General features: G+C 40.0%; 3 protein-coding genes across 4 annotated transcripts; all 3 read right to left on the bottom strand.

Annotated features, from left to right (window-relative positions):
- Positions 1–383: 383 nt before the first annotated feature.
- On the bottom strand, positions 384–6,279 carry pycr3 (pyrroline-5-carboxylate reductase 3). 2 transcript variants are annotated; one of them, XM_039690124.2, is made up of 7 exons: positions 6,130–6,279; positions 5,941–6,019; positions 5,042–5,106; positions 4,718–4,897; positions 3,992–4,204; positions 2,604–2,696; positions 384–1,062 (listed from the first exon to the last, which is right to left on the bottom strand). In XM_039690124.2, exons 1-7 carry the CDS (start codon positions 6,181–6,183, stop codon positions 880–882), a joined length of 867 nt encoding a protein of 288 aa, XP_039546058.2. In that variant the 5' UTR covers positions 6,184–6,279; the 3' UTR covers positions 384–879. The 2 variants fall into 2 exon arrangements, with proteins under 2 accessions (XP_039546058.2, XP_088975085.1); XM_089118959.1 differs by having other exon boundaries at positions 5,941–6,024; positions 6,130–6,248.
- A 1,342-nt stretch (positions 6,280–7,621) lies between these two features.
- On the bottom strand, positions 7,622–9,927 carry LOC120492035 (zona pellucida sperm-binding protein 4-like). The gene is made up of 8 exons (XM_039690116.2): positions 9,120–9,927; positions 8,852–9,039; positions 8,681–8,778; positions 8,452–8,609; positions 8,182–8,374; positions 7,965–8,112; positions 7,810–7,882; positions 7,622–7,734 (listed from the first exon to the last, which is right to left on the bottom strand). Exons 1-8 carry the CDS (start codon positions 9,904–9,906, stop codon positions 7,658–7,660), a joined length of 1,722 nt encoding a protein of 573 aa, XP_039546050.2. The 5' UTR covers positions 9,907–9,927; the 3' UTR covers positions 7,622–7,657.
- Positions 9,928–11,497: 1,570 nt separating this feature from the next.
- Positions 11,498–13,685, bottom strand: LOC120476389 (zona pellucida sperm-binding protein 4-like). Its single transcript, XM_089118954.1, has 8 exons — positions 12,988–13,685; positions 12,722–12,909; positions 12,551–12,648; positions 12,322–12,479; positions 12,053–12,245; positions 11,836–11,983; positions 11,681–11,753; positions 11,498–11,605 (listed from the first exon to the last, which is right to left on the bottom strand). The coding sequence occupies exons 1-8, from the start codon at positions 13,640–13,642 to the stop codon at positions 11,529–11,531; spliced, it is 1,590 nt and encodes a 529-aa protein (XP_088975080.1). The 5' UTR covers positions 13,643–13,685; the 3' UTR covers positions 11,498–11,528.
- Positions 13,686–14,716: the final 1,031 nt, after the last annotated feature.

Here is a 14,716-nt window from a genome sequence, read left to right as displayed (position 1 = left end):
TAGTTAACAGTTTTATATCTGGATACATATATACATAACACAACATAGAGCGGTAGAAGGCTTTTATTTTATGACATTTTACCACATGGTACATTCCTCACTGTTTCCCAGCGCGACTGCGTACATGACGCCATCAAATGGGCCCATTTCTGAGGAAATACCACAGGGAAATACATTATCTGCTCCTTTTTGTGGAAACAAAAGTGAAAGAACTTGGAAATTATCGTTTTAATTCAAAAATAAAATATAATAATATTCTTAACGACATATTTTACATAAACAAAAGGAATCGTCGATTATTTCTGTACATTATATCCATGTTACCTAGATCTGAATGTTTTATTGTTAAATTTGCACGGTGTAAATAAATAAGGCTTTAAAAATCTTTGACAGAAACATTTATTCACAAAACATCTTTCATATTATTTACACATTCCTTGAATTGTCAACATTTGAAGTGGATCAAAAAAGGCCCTAAGACAGGAACGGGTATTGTTTAAAGTCCTGTATAATATAATATCTTTGTGCAGAACATGAACATCTGATTTTGACACAATTTTTTTGTAAAAAAATGTCCCCATTTCGAGCTGCTTTGGTTTCTGAATCCCAGTGGTTTGTCAAGTACCTTAAAATTATACTATGAAGAACCATATTAAACATATCAATGTGTATATTGTTCCCGTAAGACTGTTCCACTTCACATAGAAAACACAAGGAATTCTCATCCTTGGATGGTTGCATTTGTAAATCGATTAGCACCAGATGTCAACTTTCAAAAACATCGACTCTCTCGGTGCATAAAGTAAGACATACAGTAAGTGGTTTTAAGTTAAGTGTCCCTCCTCTAATCTGATGTTCATACAGATACTGTAGCATCTTCTATTTCTTCCCCAGTTCTCTGGCTCTTTCAGTGGCCGCCTCGACGGCTCCCATCGCAGCGGCTCTGAATCCTGCTTTCTCCAGCGCATGGATCCCGTGGATTGTGGTTCCTCCGGGCGTACACACCTCAGCCTTCAGCTCCGCCGGGAGCTTCCCGGTGTCACGCAGTAACACTCCAGCGCCCTGCGACACGACACACCCTTCAGAGTTCAGCATGTTACGGAAAACTCACCATATTCCCACGCCCCATGATCCTTTGCTTGAATTATGGTAACGTACGTTAAGCAGTACACAATCAGTGAAAGGCTTGCTCTATAAACACAATCTGTTAAAATGTCACTGTGAGATGACATTAATCAACTCCCCCTTAAACCATTCAACATTAAAAGGAAATTTAAAAGGACAAAAGAATAAACAAGGTACTTTCAACACGGTTCTTTGGTTAAATATCACTGTAGTAGTCTAATATATATATATATCTGTATTGTGTAACAAGCCTTAATCATAAATATTTATTAACTTCAGCATTACGTGATACTATTTCAAAGTGATTTGCGTCATTTTGACAGATTATAAATTGCATTTACCTGTGAAAACAAACCTGGAAAGAGACGCGAGGATTCTTCCAGTGAATTAATGGAATATTGTAAATTAAATTCGGGAGAACAGACCACAAATGTGCCGTATATGCTGTCCTTTTTCATACTTTTACAGCGGATTGCAAATGGAAAAAAATAAATTAATAATGTGGAAAAGATACAACGAGCTCTTGCCATTGATATTCTTCTTATAACATGTCACGTTAAAATCCCAAGCATAACGTTATTTATTCTCATTGTGTCTGAAAACAAATCATGAAGGAAAATTGACGGATCAGCTTTATTTATAAGGCAATCTTATGATTTGAAATGATTCGTTTCAGTCTTTTTGAACAGAAGTTCCCCAAACAGGAAGTGCCGGTGATAGTTTATGCCTTCCTTTATGATGCTGTATTTTATAGGAACGTTTAAAATAAATATCATAAAAGAGGCATTTTAAATCAAGATTACATTTGCATGAGAATGAGATGCACAATAAATGTCATGTTTTCTGAAAAAGGATATCAAAATGAAGTTTAAGCTTAAAACTCACTTAAGTTTGTTATACATTTTTCTTCAGGAAGTCATTTTGCATCTCTAAAAATGGTCTCCTGATATAAGAGCATTTAAAATTTTGTATTTTGTGCTGGAAAACGAGACAAGGACAGTAATGAAATCACTTTTTGCATTTATCAAATAAACATTATTTCTACTAAAATGTATGTGAAATAAAGGATATTAACGGTCATATTAACTGAATTATGATGCTATTGTCTTTTTACATCATATTTGAAGTACTGTAGTTTGCCTCACTGATTCTACTATTTTCCTGCTTATTATTACTGTGAAGCTGCTTTGAAAATCTGTGTTATATAAAGCGCTTTAAAAATAAAGGCTAGGTCCTTATAGTAACAGCTTCATTTCATGCAATTCTATTTAACTTTAGTCGAAACCTGGCATTGTGTATTATGAATATTGTTGGCTCAGTCACGAATTGCTCGCTTTGGATAAAAACTTCAGCTAAATGCATGTAAAATGACAATAGAAACAATCACACAAATCTGGGTTTTACACTGTAGACGTATGGTATAAATGTGACTGCAAAAAATAGCAAACGTTATATAATATATATGAAATATTTCCCACCAGTATTGTCTGTGCGGCGATCCGTCGAGCCAAAGCGCTCGGCATCCCCATCTTGACGGCACCCTCGGCCAGCGCCTCCGCAAACACATACACCTGTGAATAAAGCTGAATATTCATATTCATCTCAGGATATTCACAGATTCTGGTTTATATCAGAATCATCTGCAAGCTGGACTAGACGTTAATGTGACTGACTCCAAATCTTTTAGATGCCAAGGACTCCCAAATATGATCATCCTCACACTTATGCATATATTTTCATGCATAAAGACCCAATTTATAGAGTGAAAAATGTATTTGATGAATATGTGTAAAATGTATTTTATTTATATTATGTTACATTTTCTTCCTGCTCACTATAGTACTGTATTACATTTCTTTCTTTAATTTATTTTTTTCAATCATTTATTTATTCAGTTTTATTTATTAGTTTTAATAAAACTAGACTATAATTGGACCATGTATAAATGACCCAATTAATACTGAAAAAAAAAAAAAACTAAAAATGTGTAAAATATTTCATTTCAATTATGTTACATTATCAAAACATTTTTACTTAATAGTACTAAAAAAATATTTTTTTTATTTTATTTTTTTTATTTGTATTACTATTATAATACGTTTTATTATTTAATTTAAATGCAATTATTTATGTTCATTTAAAATATACCTCTAATTTTATTTATTATTAATTTACACAGATGCATTTATTTATTTGTTAAATGATTTAGTTTAATGTTATTTTTAAATATTTACTTCTATTTGATTGTTCAAATGATTTATTTAGTTATTTGAATGCTATTTTATCTATTTTACAATTTTTCTCTAAATTCTCTATCAAACCCAATTTATATTGTGACAATTTGATATAATAAATATGCATAAAATATCATTCGGAAATAAACAGACCAAGTGCTCAGGCCGTAAATATTTTATTTCTATTACGTTTCATCGTTATTTTGTATCTACCCAGAATATTACTGTACAGTTAGATTATTTATTCATTTATTTAAATGTATTTAGTTTGATCATTTAATTCATTATTTATTTTACAGTTTCACTCTAAATTCCCAAGCAAACCCAATTTACATTATGTTGGAAAATTAATGTTATAAATATGTGTAAATATTATTCGTAATCCTTAATTTTTATTTTGTTCCTACTTATAGTACTGTTAGATTTTATGTTAATTAATTTATATTTAATGATTTATTTTAATAATAATAATAATAATTATTATTATTATTATAATAATATTTTTTTTTCCAGCATTACTCTAAATGTTTCCTCAGACCCCAGTTTGAAAACCCCTGCATACTTCAAGTAATGTGTGTGAAATGTATAGAAAAATCTGATTCATGTATAGGCAAGAAGCCGCTGCCACTCACAAACGCGACGCCGCTGCCACTCAAGCCCGTGTGGGCGTCAATCCAGGCCTCAGGCCCCGCCTCCACCAGTCCACACGGGCTGAGGAGTGTCTTCAGGAGCGTCTCCTCTTCTTCCCCAGCGCACGAGCCCGAGGCGAGGAGAAGCGCCCCTTCCAGGAGCACGCAGGGAAGATTGGGCATTACACGAATCACACGTGTCCCCGTCGGCAACATCTAGGGACACAGACAGCAATGATATCTGATGTTCTCGGAGGTTAGAAAAAGCAATAGTTCTGCCATCATTTTGGTCACTAAGATTTAGATTTGGGTGATGATAAACTATGTAAATTTCTTCCGGTCTCTCTCATGAATCCAACACTGAAATGACTTAAACTGCAGTTCATCAACTGGCCACTAGAGGCGCTGCAGAACAGAGTCAATCCCATAGAGCCGCATGTTAAAATGGGCAACTTTACAGCAGAATAAAACATGTTTACAGTCTGGTGCAAAAAGTGGTTTTGGTCGATCGCTGTGAGGGGGCTGAATTTTTTTTATAACTCATTCTAATATTAAGCCATCACATCACCTCACCGCACATGTTCGTTTATCCAGGAGTGACGCGCAGCCAAGATGGCGACAGCCGGCTCCGCCCACTTTGGGCTTCAAAAATGCTCTTCTGAAACGCTATGGGTGATGTCACGCACACAACGTCCATATATTTTTACAGTCTACATGATAAATCCTCACCTCCTCAAGTGTTTCTAGAGTGACTCCCGCTGCCATGGAAACGATGATGTGTTCCTGAGTGACATTCCGTGAGATTCCATTTAGAACCTTTGGAACGAGGTGAGGTTTAACGGCCAGAAAGACCAACCGAGAGCGTTCGACAACCTCGTCATTCGAGTGAGTGACGGAAGCGCCTCTCTCCTGTGAGAATATTGACACAAACCTGTCACTGAAGAACATGATAAAATAATTGTCTTAGTTCAAGGTTGAAATATGACCATAACATTTATTGACTTTTTTTAAGGATCTGCATAATTAAAATGTTAATGATGTCACAGGCCTTACCTGAAAGCGAGGAAGGTTGTTAATGGATGGAGCGCTAATAATTATATTAGTGGGTGGAACCTTCCCTACAGCACAGAAAACAGAAGAACATGACAACAAAATCACTTTTACATTTATTTATTTTAGCTGACGCTTTTATCCAAAGCGACTTACAATTGCTATACATGTCAGAGGTCGCACGCCTCTGGAGAAACTAGGGGTTAAGTGTCTTGCTCAGGGACACATTGGGTGTCTCACAGTGGATTCGAACCCGGGACAAAAGATTTGTACGCCTTCTGGTAAACATAGATGGCGTGTCGATGAGATACAGGTAGATGTTGCCAAATGTCAAATGTGGCCATGTGTTAGGGCATTTGCTCCAATTCTCACACAGGCGATATGGATCAGGCATAGAACATGAACCCTGGTTATATAAAAGCTTTACCTTATATCTCCTTTTAGCTTTTTCGTATAAAGAATTATCATTTTGCTGACAGAACACATAGACTGCTGCGTATGTTTTGGTTCTTTCTGCCAACCAGTTCGCGGCCACGCCCATTTCGTGACGTCACATATGACGCTGGCGAACATCCAAGTAGCGTTAACTGTTTATTTAAATATTTTTTTTATATAATATAAAGTATATAATATAATAAAATAATGTAATATAATACAAAGTATAGTGTTATATAAATACATTAAATAAATAAATATATAAATAAATAATATAAAAACCGTTAAAACGCGTCATCAGTCAGTCTGTGAAATTTCGAAATGACAACAAGTAACGTTATCTGACTGGGTTATATCAGGGTTAGGTTCATAGATATATAATGGGCGTTAGGTGTTGGTAAAATCTATGTTTTGCTTTTCTTTAAGTAAAAATATGTTTGTGCGTTGGACAGGATCTTAAACTGCACCTGACGCGATGATGCCCTGCGCGATTCCAAACGCCATGTTTCCCGCTCCGATGAATCCGATCTTCAGCTGACAGACATCCTGAACTCAAAACAAACACATTTCTTCACGTGAATTAAGGCGTTATGTGATGCAGCTGCCATATGTTCAGCAAACAACATTCAATCATGAGGTAAACAAACACTACTCACAGACTGACTCGCAGGTGAATCACTGCTTTTGACAGAACCATCGGAAAGATTCATTGCTCATTAAATGCAGCTTTAGCAGCTCCGTGTGAATCAGATCAGTGTTTAACTGGTAAACGTGGTGTCATGTGGAGACCATTTTCTTCTTTACTCACATATAAGAATTAACAGTAGATACACTGACACCTGCTGGACTGGATCAATGGATTTATAAACGCATGACGGTTCATCAGAAAAAATCATTTGTGACTCTAATGAGAGCAGTCTCAATAATACTATGGTACAGTCAAAATCCTCACAAATATCATTTATTTCATGAAAGGAACACGGTTGAGAGGATGCTGCTTTTCCTAATATCTTTGACAAAAACAGCAGATTCAAGATCGGCCTGATTTCCTGCTCAAGAAACCTTTCTGATTATCATCAATGCTTTGCCACTGCCTGCCAGCATTGAGTTTGCGACTTCCCTGACTATGTTCATTGTAGTCTGGAGATGCACACAAACATCTGGGAGTTTCACCCCCAGAAATCTACTTTTCTCAGGATGTAATTTTTTGTCAAGTAATTTGAAAGTTGCATTCAAAAGGGAGGGCTAAGAAAATACACTCAGCTGAAAATTACATTTTTAAGTTCACTTATCTGTTCTAAAAATCCGTTCAAAAATGTGATGACGTCACACAATAGCAGAATGCTAGCGTGCTCCAGCCAACAACGGCCTAACCTGTAAGAAATCAAAAGGCCAAAAGAACTCATTTATTTGACTTTTGGCCTATAATCTATTTTGAACTTGCAGAATCAACAATAAAATCTATTTTTATTTAATGACAAGCAGGTGAAAGAGACACATTTAGCCATTTAGCCCCATAGACTCCCATTCATTCTGCACTCGCCCACGATCACCTCCAGTGGAATTCTAGTGGAACTGCAACCAAGGTGATGCACAATGGGGCTAATAGGAAGTGCCGAGGCTCTCCGTTAGACGGGTTCTGGCATGGGCCAATTGAGCTCATCAGCATCAGAAGACATCTGGAAATGGATAATAGTAATGCAATAAAAGGATTTAAAAGCCCTTCACACAAGTTGGGTTGCACAATGATGGTTAAAATGATACTCATGATTCTTATTTGAGAAATCAGAATTACTGCACTTCATGTAAACGTCAACTTAGGGTTTATTTTTTGCCAGAAATACTGCAACACAATACCAAGAAACCCATAATTGTGAAATAAGTCTCAATTACCATTATATTTTACTCCTTGGCAAAACAAACCACAAGAAAAAAAAAAAAAGTCTGCGCCCAGCTAAATAAATTATTGAGCTTTAGAGAAGCATAGGAGCAAGTTGTTCAATGAAATGGCTTGGGCAAAAGCTTGGCTTGTTTCCTTCAAGTTAAGCACCAATCAGAATGAACAACCTTGCTAAAGCACAAATGCAACTTTAGTTTAGTATTGTGGCCCAATAAATGAATCCCAAGAACAGTCATGCAAGATCCAACTCAATGAAAATAAATGCCAATTTATTAGATTTAAATTCACATGACCAGGTTAACTTCTCCACTAGACACCACAGTTTGCCCACTAGAGATGGTCTTGATGGGAGTGTCCCTTCCTGTAAGAGAAGTGGTAGAAGCATTTAAACACCAAATTCTCACGGTTCCCAAGCCGGTTTACAGCGAGTACTCACTTTTCCTAGCGCAGCTTTGCTCACAGGAGCCAGAAGAGGAATGGCACACTGCTGTACTACAGTGGATGAAGATCTAACAGAGGGAGAAAAGGTTTAGCCATAGAGTACACTATAAAAAGCACTATTAAGGGTTGAGGTAAGGCTGCGGAGTGTACGGTTTCCTGCAGAGGAGCCAGTGATGATGGATCAACAAATGTGAACATCTTCACAATAAAGCGCTTGTAGTGGGTCGGGAACTGAAGACCAGACGATCCAGTCACTGGAACCAATGTGGTCAGGTAACGATCATCCTGGTAAGGGCATCTGAAAGGCAAAGAGGGAATCAGAAACTCCTTACAGCACACTAGATGGACAAAGACTGGCCTTACTCACCCATCAACCAGAAGGTCCCATTGGGGTAGACTGAGTGGACTCGGGGTTGACGTCGCCCAGCAATGTCCCAGCATCAGGACAATGTTGGGGTCGGTCCTCTCCAAAACATGCACCTCAACATACACAGGCTCCCGCAGGACTTTTGTAACAGGATAATCAGCGTCACTGTAGTAGGACGTGTACGCCTCGTCCCCTGAGGAAGAATTCAGCATTTAACCAGAAACCACTGCAACCTGGAGCTTCAGACACACACTTGGGTCAAATACTCACCTTCTGCACAGCCTTTGGTGACACACTGACCATTTGCGAGTCTAAGCTCCACCCTGAGGGGTCCAGGAGCAGCTACTGGTGGAGGTGGAGGAACAGTGTTGACCTCCACAACCAGAGCTTCCACAGAAGTACCAGAGTACCTACACTGGAAGAGAAGCCTGGAAAACAAACAGTGAGCTTGTAGCATTTGCCAAGGATTAACAAACAAGCTGAAGCATACATCACCCACTCAAAATGGCTGTCCCTTGTGATGGAGCCAAGTGGTCCAACACCCACTTCATACGAGGAGGTCATTCTGTTCTCATACACCACATACCCACTGTCCTCCTGCAAATAGTAACACTGTTGGCATCCAATCCATTCGAAGCCATGCAGAACAAAACCACAAGCAGCTACTCACCATCACACTCGTGCCGCACGCAGTGACGGGGAACTGGTATATGGCAAAGAAAGGTGTGGATCCCACAGGACTGCAAGCTGGATCATTTCCACCCAGGAGACGGACTGAATCCAGGCTCAAACGAGGCAGAGTGACATCTCTAGCCACCACTACCACAAACTGACCATCTCTTATACACTGGACAGTCACTGGAACAAGGTACAAGAGCTGGTTATTGATGAGGATCGGTTTAACAAGAAACACCTTTACATTGACTCTACACTCTTACCGGCCTTCCCATAGTAACACTGCTGTCCGTTAAAGCAGCAGTTAATAGCTGCACACTCGGCACCACTGATACCAGGCGGTCCACACTGGATCTGCTCATAATCAGCTACAGCACATTTGTCAATGGGCTCTGCCTTTACCACTGGCTGAAACTGCTGAGGAAACTGTTGACTAACTTGAACGGACTGAGGAAACTGCTGACTAGCTTGTTGAACGGACTGAGGAAACTGCTGACTAGCTTGTTGAACGGACTGAGGAAACTGCTGACTAGCTTGTTGAACGGACTGAGGAAACTGCTGACTAGCTTGTTGAACGGACTGAGGAAACTGCTGACTAGCTTGTTGAACGGACTGAGGAAACTGCTGACTAGCTTGTTGAACGGACTGAGGAAACTGCTGACTAGCTTGTTGAACGGACTGAGGAAACTGCTGACTAGCTTGCTGTTGAACTGGCTTAGGATACTGTTGATTACCTTGCCATTGAACTGATTGAGGAAACTGTTGACTAGCTTGCTGTTGAACAGACTGAGGAAACCACTGACTTGATTGCTGTTGAACTGGCTTAGAAAACTGTTGACTGGCTTGAACTGACTGAGGAAACTGCTGACTAGCTTGAACTGACTGAGGAAACTGCTGACTAGCTTGCCGTTGAACCCGCTGGTCAGTTTGCTGGAACATCAGAGCTTGAGGACTTTGGGGCAGATTACTCCACTTTGGAACAGCATGACAGAACACACAGAACCAAACACAAAGTGCCAGAGACTGAACAACACACCAACTTCCTGCCATTGTCCAACAGCTAGTCACACTGTTGAGATGCTGCCTTTTGGTTTTTTGTACTCTACCAATTTTGGCTAATTAACGATAATCCCTCCCTTTTCATTAACAGTCATGATTCTCCAGACTTGCATGAGTGTGGAGTTTATCCAACTGGGTGTTTCCGTTTGTTCTTAAGACTCAATTGTCTTTGTTTTTTTTTTACCCTTTCGGAACATACATAGAATGCCCATATTGAGTTTAATTCTACTTTACTAGTTTACTAGTACTATTTCTGCTGTTCAGAATTCAGCCTTTGTTGTATGCTTAATCCTGCGAATATAATGGTGGATGTTCTGGCTATTCTAGCCTGTGTATTCAGACTGACTCAAGAGTTTGACATGCAGGATTATGTTTCAATGATATGGAAGCCTTTATCAGGAAACAATAGCTGCCGTATTCTTAAAATGATCCAGCATTTCTACTATTATGCTCTTATAAGTGTTCATGCTTTTGAAAGCTGTATTCATTTGATCAAAAATAGTACAAAATGTGAAATATTATTCCAAATTAGAATAGCTGTTGTTTTCAAAATAATAGTGTAAAGTGTCATTTATTCCTAAACTGGCTAACGCCAGACCATGTATCATTTAGAATGAGACGTGATCTGGAAACCACATGTTCATTTTCTTGTATTTGAGGCATGGTTTACGAATGCCCAGAGCCGTATTATTGGGTGCTACGAAAGTCTATCAAATGCACCTGTGTTTCCTCCCCATTCTGTGATTGGTTCCCTATTTCAGGGGAAAATTTGGTTCATGGTGTCCATGCTGCCTAACAGCGTGAATAAAATCACGCTCCAGCAAGGCAGCATGGGGAAACCCAGGCTAATTTATTCCTGTGATAAAAGCTGAATTTTCAGCATCATTACTCCAGTCTTCAGTGTCACATGGTCCTTTGGAAATCGTTCTAATAGGCGCATTTGCTGCTCAAGAAACATTGATTACCATCAATGCTTTGCCACAGTCTGCCAGCATTGAGTTTGTGACTGGGACTCACTTCCCTGAGTATGTTCACTGTGGTCTGTAGATGCACACAAACAAGCATCACAAGACATATGGAAATTGAGCATTTCAATGCAATGAAGGGATTTAAAAGCCCTTCACACAACAAGTTGGGCTGCACAATAATGGTAAAACAATAATTTCTCATTTGAGAAATTTCTTCTTTTATCCAAATGATGGCACTTTCATGCAACACAAAAATCAAAAGAATGTCTACACACAGTATGCAGGATCTATTTGTCAAAATTACTGTAAGTCACAACTCCAAGAAACTCACAATTGTGAAAAAAAAGTCACAATTACCATTGTTAATCCTTGGCAAAATAATCTGTGAGAAGTCTGCACCCTGCTACATAAAATATTGAGCTTTACAGAAGCATGGGAACCCAGGTTTGCAACTGGTGCTTGGCAAGTATGTTAGTGAAATGGCTTGGGCAGAAGTTTGGCTGGTTTTGCTAAAATCAAGCACCAATCAGAATGAACCACCTTGCTAAAGCACAAGTGGAACTTCAGTAGTGTGGTCCAGTTAATAAAAACAAGAACAGTCACATAAGAGCCGATTCGTTGAACATCAATACCAGTTTATTAAATTTACATGACCAGGTTAACTTCTCCACTAGACACCACAGTTTGCCCACTAGAGATGGTCTTGATGGGAGTGTCCCTTCCTGTAAGAGAAGTGGTAGAAGCATTTAAACACCAAATTCTCACGGTTCCCAAGCCGGTTTACAGCGAGCACTCACTTTTCCTAGCGCAGCTTTGCTCACAGGAGCCAGAAGAGGGATGGCACACTGCTGTACTACAGTGGATGAAGATCTAACAGAGGGAGAAAAGGTTTAGCCATAGAGTACACTATAAAAAGCACTATTAAGGGTTGAGGTAAGGCTACGGAGCATACGGTTTCCTGCAGAGGAGCCAGTGATGAGGGATCAACAAATGTGAACATCTTCACAATAAAGCGCTTGTAGTGGGTCGGGAACTGAAGACCAGACGATCCAGTCACTGGAACCAATGTGGTCAGGTAACGATCATCCTGGTAAGGGCATCTGAAAGGCAAAGAGGGAATCAGAAACTCCTTACAGCACACTAGATGGACAAAGACTGGCCGTACTCACCCATCAACCAGAAGGTCCCATTGGGGTAGACTGAGTGGACTCGGGGTTGAAGTCGCCCAGCAATGTCCCAGCATCAGGACAATGTTGGGGTCAGTCCTCTCCAAAACATGCACCTCGACATACACAGGCTCCCGCAGGACTTTTGTAACAGGATAATCAGCATCACTGTAGTAGGACGTGTACGCCTCGTCCCCTGAGGAAGAATTCAGTGTTCAACCAGAAACTGGAGTTTTAGAAAGGCTTTAACCATACTTGGGACAAACCCTTACCTTCTGCACAGCCTTTGGTGACACACTGACCATTTGCGAGTCTAAGCTCCACCCTGAGGGGTCCAGGAGCAGCTACTGGTGGAGGTGGAGGAACAGTGTTGACCTCCACAACCAGAGCTTCCACAGAAGTACCAGAGTACCTACACTGGAAGAGAAGCCTGGAAAACAAACAGTGAGCTTGTAGCATTTGCCAAGGATTAACAAACAAGCTGAAGCATACATCACCCACTCAAAATGGCTGTCCCTTGTGATGGAGCCAAGTGGTCCAACACCCACTTCATACGAGGAGGTCATTCTGTTCTCATACACCACATACCCACTGTCCTCCTGCAAATAGTAACACTGTTGGCATCCAATCCATTCGAAGCCATGCAGAACAAAACCACAAGCAGCTACTCACCATCACACTCGTGCCGCACGCAGTGACGGGGAACTGGTATATGGCAAAGAAAGGTGTGGATCCCACAGGACTGCAAGCTGGATCATTTCCACCCAGGAGACGGACTGAATCCAGGCTCAAACGAGGCAGAGTGACATCTCTAGCCACCACAACCACAAACTGACCATCTCTTATACACTGGACAGTCACTGGAACAAGGTACAAGAGCTGGTTATTGATGAATCGGTTTAACAAGAAACACCTTTACATTGACTCTACACTCTTACCGGCCTTCCCATAGTAACACTGCTGTCCGTTAAAGCAGCAGTTAATAGCTGCACACTCGGCACCACTGATACCAGGCGGTCCACACTGGATCTGCTCATAATCAGCTACAGCACATTTGTCAATGGGCTCTGCCTTTACCACTGGCTGAAACTGCTGAGGAAACTGTTGACTAACTTGAACGGACTGAGGAAACTGCTGACTAGCTTGTTGAACGGACTGAGGAAACTGCTGACTAGCTTGTTGAACGGACTGAGGAAACTGCTGACTAGCTTGTTGAACGGACTGAGGAAACTGCTGACTAGCTTGCTGTTGAACTGGCTTAGGATACTGTTGATTACCTTGCCATTGAACTGATTGAGGAAACTGTTGACTAGCTTGCTGTTGAACAGACTGAGGAAACCACTGACTTGATTGCTGTTGAACTGGCTTAGAAAACTGTTGACTGGCTTGAACTGACTGAGGAAACTGCTGACTAGCTTGAACTGACTGAGGAAACTGCTGACTAGCTTGCCGTTGAACCCGCTGGTCAGTTTGCTGGAACATCAGAGCTTGAGGACTTTGGGGCAGATTACTCCACTTTGGAACAGCATGACAGAACACACAGAACCAAACACAAAGTGCCAGAGACTGAACAACACACCAACTTCCTGCCATTGTCCAACAGCTAGTCACACTGTTGAGATGCTGCCCTTTGGTTTTTTGTACTCTACCAATTTTGGCTAATTAACGATAATCCCTCCCTTTTCATTAACAGTCATGATTCTCCAGACTTGCATGAGTGTGGAGTTTATCCAACTGGGTGTTTCCGTTTGTTCTTAAGACTCAATTGTCTTTGTTTTTTTTTACCCTTTCGGAACATACATAGAATGCCCATATTGAGTTTAATTCTACTTTACTAGTTTACTAGTACTATTTCTGCTGTTCAGAATTCAGCCTTTGTTGTATGCTTAATCCTGCGAATATAATGGTGGATGTTCTGGCTATTCTAGCCTGTGTATTCAGACTGACTCAAGAGTTTGACATGCAGGATTATGTTTCAATGATATGGAAGCCTTTATCAGGAAACAATAGCTGCCGTATTCTTAAAATGATCCAGCATTTCTACTATTATGCTCTTATAAGTGTTCATGCTTTTGAAAGCTGTATTCATTTGATCAAAAATAGTACAAAATGTGAAATATTATTCCAAATTAGAATAGCTGTTGTTTTCAAAATAATAGTGTAAAGTGTCATTTATTCCTAAACTGGCTAACGCCAGACCATGTATCATTTAGAATGAGACGTGATCTGGAAACCACATGTTCATTTTCTTGTATTTGAGGCATGGTTTACGAATGCCCAGAGCCGTATTATTGGGTGCTACGAAAGTCTATCAAATGCACCTGTGTTTCCTCCCCATTCTGTGATTGGTTCCCTATTTCAGGGGAAAATTTGGTTCATGGTGTCCATGCTGCCTAACAGCGTGAATAAAATCACGCTCCAGCAAGGCAGCATGGGGAAACCCAGGCTAATTTATTCCTGTGATAAAAGCTGAATTTTCAGCATCATTACTCCAGTCTTCAGTGTCACATGGTCCTTTGGAAATCGTTCTAATAGGCGCATTTGCTGCTCAAGAAACATTGATTACCATCAATGCTTTGCCACAGTCTGCCAGCATTGAGTTTGTGACTGGGACTCACTTCCCTGAGTATGTTCACTGTGGTCTGTAGATGCACACAAACAAGCATC

Source organism: Pimephales promelas, chromosome 13 (genome assembly GCF_988280905.1).
Source record: "Pimephales promelas chromosome 13, fPimPro1.hap1.1, whole genome shotgun sequence".
Classification (NCBI taxonomy): Eukaryota; Metazoa; Chordata; class Actinopteri; order Cypriniformes; family Leuciscidae; genus Pimephales; species Pimephales promelas.
The sequence above is the reverse complement of the archived record's forward strand: the minus strand, read 5'-3'. Positions and strand labels throughout refer to the sequence as shown.

Bases quoted from the DNA above. Each gene is read 5' to 3' on its own strand.
- pycr3 (XM_039690124.2), bottom strand. From the start codon at position 6,183: ATGAATCTTTCCGATGGTTCTGTCAAAAGCAGTGATTCACCTGCGAGT. The intron at 4,898-5,041 runs GTAAGGCCTGTG...ATATTCTCACAG, and splicing joins ACAACCTTCCTCGCTTTCAG to GAGAGAGGCGCTTCCGTCAC. The intron at 2,697-3,991 runs GTGAGTGGCAGC...CTTTATTCACAG, and splicing joins GTGGCAGCGGCGTCGCGTTT to GTGTATGTGTTTGCGGAGGC.
- LOC120492035 (XM_039690116.2), bottom strand. From the start codon at position 9,906: ATGGCAGGAAGTTGGTGTGTTGTTCAGTCTCTGGCACTTTGTGTTTGG. The intron at 8,375-8,451 runs GTGAGTATTTGA...ATTCTTCCTCAG, and splicing joins CACCAAAGGCTGTGCAGAAG to GGGACGAGGCGTACACGTCC. The intron at 7,735-7,809 runs GTGAGTACTCGC...CTTCTCTTACAG, and splicing joins GCAAAGCTGCGCTAGGAAAA to GAAGGGACACTCCCATCAAG.
- LOC120476389 (XM_089118954.1), bottom strand. From the start codon at position 13,642: ATGGCAGGAAGTTGGTGTGTTGTTCAGTCTCTGGCACTTTGTGTTTGG. The intron at 12,910-12,987 runs GTAAGAGTGTAG...ACCTTGTTCCAG, and splicing joins GTGTTACTATGGGAAGGCCG to TGACTGTCCAGTGTATAAGA. The intron at 12,246-12,321 runs GTAAGGGTTTGT...ATTCTTCCTCAG, and splicing joins CACCAAAGGCTGTGCAGAAG to GGGACGAGGCGTACACGTCC.